At 46.0% G+C, this 6173-nt stretch overlaps 1 protein-coding gene across 3 annotated transcripts; it reads left to right on the top strand.

The window, feature by feature from the left end:
* The first annotated feature begins 1596 nt into the window (after window positions 1-1596).
* Window positions 1597-5247, top strand: LOC124680840 (protein SOSEKI 3-like). 3 transcript variants are annotated; one of them, XM_047215881.1, is made up of 9 exons: window positions 1597-2148; window positions 2434-2626; window positions 2765-2828; window positions 2936-3196; window positions 3275-3344; window positions 3433-3569; window positions 3647-4538; window positions 4646-4784; window positions 4860-5247. In XM_047215881.1, exons 4-8 carry the CDS (start codon window positions 2965-2967, stop codon window positions 4749-4751), a joined length of 1437 nt encoding a protein of 478 aa, XP_047071837.1. In that variant the 5' UTR covers window positions 1597-2148; window positions 2434-2626; window positions 2765-2828; window positions 2936-2964; the 3' UTR covers window positions 4752-4784; window positions 4860-5247. The 3 variants fall into 3 exon arrangements, with proteins under 3 accessions (XP_047071837.1, XP_047071836.1, XP_047071835.1); XM_047215880.1 differs by having other exon boundaries at window positions 2434-2828; window positions 4646-4795; XM_047215879.1 differs by lacking the exon at window positions 1597-2148 and having other exon boundaries at window positions 2162-2828.
* The last annotated feature ends 926 nt before the right edge of the window (window positions 5248-6173 follow it).

The raw sequence follows: 6173 nt of genomic DNA, 5'->3' as shown, positions 1-6173 counted from the left end.
CATGGCGCGCGGCGGCTTGAATGCGGACGCGGGAGGTGGGGGATTGCTCGCCGGAGCAGGATGGAGGAGGCGGCGGCGCATGGCGGAGCTAGGGTTGCGAGTGAGGGGTTAAGGGGCGGCGCTGCGGATTTCCTGGGCCCCGTATTCGGCCGAAACGGGCCGGCCCGAATACGGGGCCTGCTAGACGGCCCAAACCGCGGCTGCCCGTATCCCGCCGGAATTTTACGGGGTGGGCGGGTTATAAGGGGCCTGTTAGACATGCTCTAAGAGAAGGGGAAACGATGGAGCTGGCCACCGGTGGGTGATGTTGAAAGCAAGCAAGCAAAATTAAGCTCCAAAGGTCAGAAGAGGTCAACCATAGTAATCAAATCTTGCAGCTGGGCGTCTAAGGTTTACGCTATTGTGATGAACGACAAGAACTCTGAAATTTGAATAAACTTGCATAACAAATTATATAAGTTTAAACAACACGAAAGATGACAAGTGATGTAGGGAGAAGATGTACTCGTACTTACCTTCAGTCTTCAGCCAAGAAAACTTGGTTCGGAAGAAAAAACCAATCACCGATTGAACAAAGCTCTACACGCCCGGGAGTGCATCTGGCGGGGCGGGAGAGTTTGGAGCCAGCAAAAGGTTCAGAGGAAGGAGGCGGATAGTTCGGTGCGGCCTAGGCGACGGGAGTTCGCTGGGAGGCGGCGCACGGGGGCAAGTTGGCGACGGATCTCGATGGTAAGGGGCCGAGGCGACGCTAGCTCGTTGGGCGGCCGCGTGAGAGGTGGAGCGGTAAACGCCGGAGGCGGAGGCGGGCCGAAGGTGAAACTGCAGGCCGGTTACTTTTCCGATTAGTGAGGGGTTAAACTTGCAAAACAGGCGTCCCACGAAAGGATGAAGCGGGACGACGTACCCACGTACTAAGCGCGAATGGCGTTTTTTTTCAAGATTGCGTTGCGTTGAGATAAGATGTGTTGCGTTGAGATAAGATGTGGGGGTATTATTGTCCATCCTGAAAATGTGACACCAGGCATTCACCAGTTTGCTCTTAATAATAGAGATTTAGTTATTTTCATTACTCTGCATTTCTCCAGTACATTACAACATATAAATACTTACGCGTGTTCCACAATTTATAGCTCTGTCATCCACCTAGGTGCTCTGCGCATCTATTCTTTAAGTGACACAGAGTACAGTCATGAACTCGTGATTCGCGAGTCGCGTTAAGAAAATATGGAGTTCATCCTTCGTGAAAAAAAGCATCTCAATTCATGCAGCAGTGTTGCTTGACCTGCAGTCGCAACCGACATTTCTTTCTTAAGCAACGGACATTTCTGTGGTAAGCAGGGAACATTTGTTTTGTGGTCTTACTGAAACAACACATAGTGACAGATAGACATTCATAAGTTTCTGTGGAACCTTCTATGATCAAGACTTCATTTGACTGTTTGATGGTCTTTCCAGTTCTGAACTATGTTAGCTCTAGGAAGCACAATTTACACTAGCTAGTTTATGTCGTTTTTGTTTCTTCACTCTGCGCTATGTCCTCCATAGAGTAGATAAGGTAGAGAGATAACTGCAATATAGCTATTTTCTAGATGTTACGGCATTTGAGATAAACAATATTTGTTCATTGCTAAAATGATTGGCTGTTATTGCTGTATGGATTTTCTTAAATTCCAGGAAATTATACATTTGCTAAACTTATTACTTGATGAAACAACCTTATTACTTGCATCTTATCCAAAATTTGTTTGGTTATTCACCCTCAGGGGAACCTTTATAGCTTAGTTGCAACTTTCAACAGAGATCTTCCAGCATGTGAGGTTTAACAAAAGAAGGAAATAAATAGCTTCAACAATATTGTTGCCATGATATTATGGATTTATGGCAGACATGCATTAGGTTGATTAGACATGCTTCTTAGTTGACATTCCATTCAACAAAAAGTTAGTGAGATAACCAACAATAATTCTGCCCTTTCTAGAAATCCTGGAAGGGGTTATACCAAACAGAGCAGGTCCTTCTCACTGAACTGCTCTTTGCAGAGCATAACGTATAAAGATTGTGATCTAAGTCGCTCATGTCTGCTAGAGTGGTTAGCACCTCATATCTTTGCACGTGCTAGGACCAGGGATTAATCTGAGATACTTGCAGGTAACAGTTTTTCTTTTTATTACTGTAGACCCATTGGAGAGTGGTAGTAGTTTTCTAAGAGTTCCTCGTTTATACTAGTATAAGTCTAGGTTATATCTCAGCTCTACTCCTCTAATCCCCAAACTCCAGTGCCTGATGCATGGTATACTCTGACTGTGCATGCGAAGGTCTCTCTTTCCTTCAGAAATTAGAATTCAAACTCAACTTTTTGTTTATTTTTTTACTTTACTTCAGTAATTCTGGCTATGTAAGGAAGTTTTTTGACTTGTATTACATCACGTCTAGATCAGGGGAATCAAAGAGGGCAGAAGCAGGAGGAGCTCTACTAGGCTGCGGAAAAAAGCTGGAGAGGGGGAGATACAAAGGCAAATCAAAGCTCAGGAAAGGAGAAATGTATCTGCACTGCACTGCATTGCATTACATGGAGTAAAAGCAAAACCAACCAAATCTCACATACAACACCCAGCAAGCAGAACAAGTAAGTCCAACTGTACTCTGCTCATCCTACGTGTGCCCCATGTGGGCAGCAACAACAGCTCTTCCCCGTATGTCTTTCTTACCCAACACTCCTCTCCTCCTCGTACCCTGGCCGTGCACTACACCCACCCTACAAAAGGGCTCTCGTTTTCTCCTAAACCCAGAGTAAAGACGATGCCTGATGATCCATCCAGAAGCAGCAGGTATTTCACCCTTGTTCTTCCCTATTCTACCTCCTTGTTTCTTACCTGCCTTTGTCTTGTTCATAGTTTGCTTGATCTCTAACTATCTGCTTCTGATATGACTGCAGTGTAGTTTGATCAGATTGTACACCCATATATGCCGGAGGAGCAGCAAAACACAATGGAGGGGAAGGCGAGGAGACATGCCAGCCCAGCAGGGATGCGTACCAGGCCCGTCAGGGTGGAGCCGGAGCCTCCACCGACCATGAAGCATGAGGTAGGGACGACAAGGGTGGCAGTGGTGTACTACCTGTGCTGCAACCACCAGCTGGAGCATCCACACTTCATGGAGGTGCCCCTCGCCTCCCCGCAAGGTCTCTACCTGCGAGGTTAGTTGTCACTGGCGCTCGATCAGTGTTGCTAGTGATTGTTGTAGTGATGCCTTACAATAATTGAAATTCTTTTAGATGTGATTAGCCGACTGGACACCCTGAGAGGGAAGGGCATGGCAGCCAAGTATTCCTGGTCCTGCAAAAGGTATGAGCATACATATCAACTGAATTGCCCATCGCAAGTTCCATCTTTTTATCTAACATTATATTGATGATGCAACAATGTCATGCAGGAGATACAAGAATGGGTTTGTCTGGCACGATCTGTCTGAGGGTGATCTGCTTGTGCCCGCACAAGGCACCGAGTATGTCCTCAAGGGCTCCGAGCTCCAACTCGACCAGTCAAAGTCACCGCTGCCACTAGTACCAGGTAGCAATTCACAAATATCGAGCAACTGTATTTTGTTCCTGGAATACCACCACTTAGATATGTTGATGCTGTTTCAGGCCATCAGCAGAATAGTAGTATAAGCGATGGAAAGGTTCGGCTCCACAAGGCAACTCGACAACAACAGTCACCTCTTTCCCGTCGATTGAATCAAGGGTGGCCTTCTATGTCTCCATGCCCTGATCCTGCTGTTTCAATCATCAAAGAGGCACTACCACCTTCCGCTGTTATTGTTTCAGCCATAGAAAAGGCAGCCGTCCAGCCAACATTGCTGTCATCACCATCTGCTTCCACCATAGGTTACGACGAGCGATGCAGGGTGCCACCTTCAGGTTCCTCAAGCAACTCGTCCCCCAAGACAAGCACACTTTCCTCCGGTGCAAGCTCACCCGGCATCAACAATCCTGCGGTAGCGCACGACATGGCCACACAAACAGACGACAAAGCCAGAGGGAACAATACAACGCTCAAACAGAGACAAGATGTAGCAGGCGTGACCCTGGAAAGGCCAGAAATTGCTGTCGAGTCCCATCCCAGGCATCCACCTGCAGGAGAGCGCCCTTCCAGTAGGAGGAGTAGCACATTGCAGTCGCTGATAAGGGCAGAAGCGGCTGGCAGGAGGAGAGGCCTACTGGAGGAGGATGAAAGGACGGCTACAACGGGCTCTGTCAGCGGCAGGCTGAAGCCAGCCAACTTGCTCATGCGCCTCATGGCCTGCGGACCGAACAACCCTGGCTTCGGCCTTGTTCAGAAATCATACAAGCCACAGTTCACGTGGCTCGAGTACCCGTCGGCATCTCCAGAGCTGTCCCCTCTTGGTGTGCTGAAGCCTGGGACTAGTAGCACGTCCACTGCCAGAGCTTCAGAAACAGAGAACTGCACTGGTAGCCTAGTTGGCGGTGTTGCAGGCAGGCTTGAATGCTCTTCTTCGTCTCGCGGTCACCAGGATGGGTACGTGATACCGACTACTGTGGACATCGTCTGTCCCGACATATTCGTGCTGATTTATCCCTACACTCAATTTACATAGATCCTGAAGCATACACAACGTGTTACAGAGTTTGCGAGGAAGCGCGCTTGTCGAAAGGGGACTTGGGTAGCCTGTGCAGGAGCACGAGCAAAAGGATGGGCGATCCGTCATCATCGGGCAGTGTGGTTCCATGATGAAATGGAGAAGATGGCCGAGATGGAAGAAAGGTGGTATAGCGGTATAAAATCATCTCTCTGAGTCTCGTTTTTTTTCTCTCATTTGACCATGAGCTGATATTGCAGGCTTTCTTCAGGAGCTCGGGTCATCATCCACTAGTTAACTGCTCGAACAAAATCAGTTGTTTCGGTGTCAATGCAACGAAATAGGGTGTTGTGTGAAGGAGATAATAAGTGACCAGAAAGTATATTGATGTACGTACTAGTATTTCTTCTCAGAACAATAATAATGACAATGTTTGTAGTACCAACTACTAACTTTGCTTTGGGAGGAAGTAACTATCGTGCCTTACTGCAAGCTCTCGTAGTTATTGCTAATAAACTGGAGTGGGAGAAGGGTACATAGTGCAAATGTAAGATGAGATTCAGATCTGGCACCCAGCTATCTGCTAATGAAGTGGAGTACGAGGTGCTCACTGCTCTGGAAACCTTCGTACGCACGTACGCTTACGGACATAATTGGCTGTTGTTGTTTCAGCTGGCAGCTTGGTGTCTCCTTAAATATGCAGCAGCCATGAAACAGAGTATACAATGAAACTAATAACTCAAGAGCGAAGCAGTGATTTGTACCCTTTCTAGCAAACATGCATGTATTGCAAAAGGTAGTTCTTTTTTAGTCTTCATCACCGAGATTAAACCAACTGTACACATCGGAAATTAATGATAAGAAATCGATTGACGATAATGAGTTATGGAGAAAATAGAGATTCAATGTGGCATGCAAGGCAAAGCCAAAGCCAAAGCCAAAGACTGGACTTCCCCAAACCATAGAAACATTAATGAAAAAAGGGCATGGGATATCTTGTTTTAGGGAAAATACAGTCCCAACCCTCAATGAGCTACACAGGAAACCTCTCCAATTACAATGCCAAAGTAACAAAAAAAAAAGCTGCAAGCCTGCAACCTGACAGCCGAAATGGGAAAACATATAGGAGAATTATAGAGACTATTTTGATTTATCAGAGATGGTATTACAGCAGAAACGTGCAATTCATTTGTATATAAAACTTAGATGCATCAGGAAAATGGTAAAATAGTACACTCTGTGGTCATTCAAATGAACAAAATAATGGTGAACTGAACCCCATACCAGCACAAGTAGGAACTATAGCCAGAAGAACCACTTTTGCATTCCAATCATCCTAAATTTATTTTAAATTATACATATTTGCTAAATTTAGCAAAGAATAACTCCAGGAAAGAAAACAAAGACCTTTTGGAGTGCTTTGCAATACTCAAATAGAGCAGAATGCCTCAGAGCTATTTTAGACTTCGCCTACAACTGCAGAGCACACCGAATTGAGTTAATTTGGTAGAGGTATATTTACAGGCTCATGACATATGGTAGTCCTGGGTGGATTGAAATACCAAGTACATTAT

This window comes from Lolium rigidum, unplaced genomic scaffold (genome assembly GCF_022539505.1).
Source record: "Lolium rigidum isolate FL_2022 unplaced genomic scaffold, APGP_CSIRO_Lrig_0.1 contig_29671_1, whole genome shotgun sequence".
Taxonomy (NCBI): Eukaryota; Viridiplantae; Streptophyta; class Magnoliopsida; order Poales; family Poaceae; genus Lolium; species Lolium rigidum.
This window is presented reverse-complemented; position numbering and strand designations above follow the sequence as displayed.

Bases quoted from the DNA above. Each gene is read 5' to 3' on its own strand.
- LOC124680840 (XM_047215881.1), top strand. From the start codon at position 2,965: ATGCCGGAGGAGCAGCAAAACACAATGGAGGGGAAGGCGAGGAGACAT. The intron at 3,197-3,274 runs GTTAGTTGTCAC...AAATTCTTTTAG, and splicing joins GCAAGGTCTCTACCTGCGAG to ATGTGATTAGCCGACTGGAC. The intron at 3,345-3,432 runs GTATGAGCATAC...AATGTCATGCAG, and splicing joins TATTCCTGGTCCTGCAAAAG to GAGATACAAGAATGGGTTTG.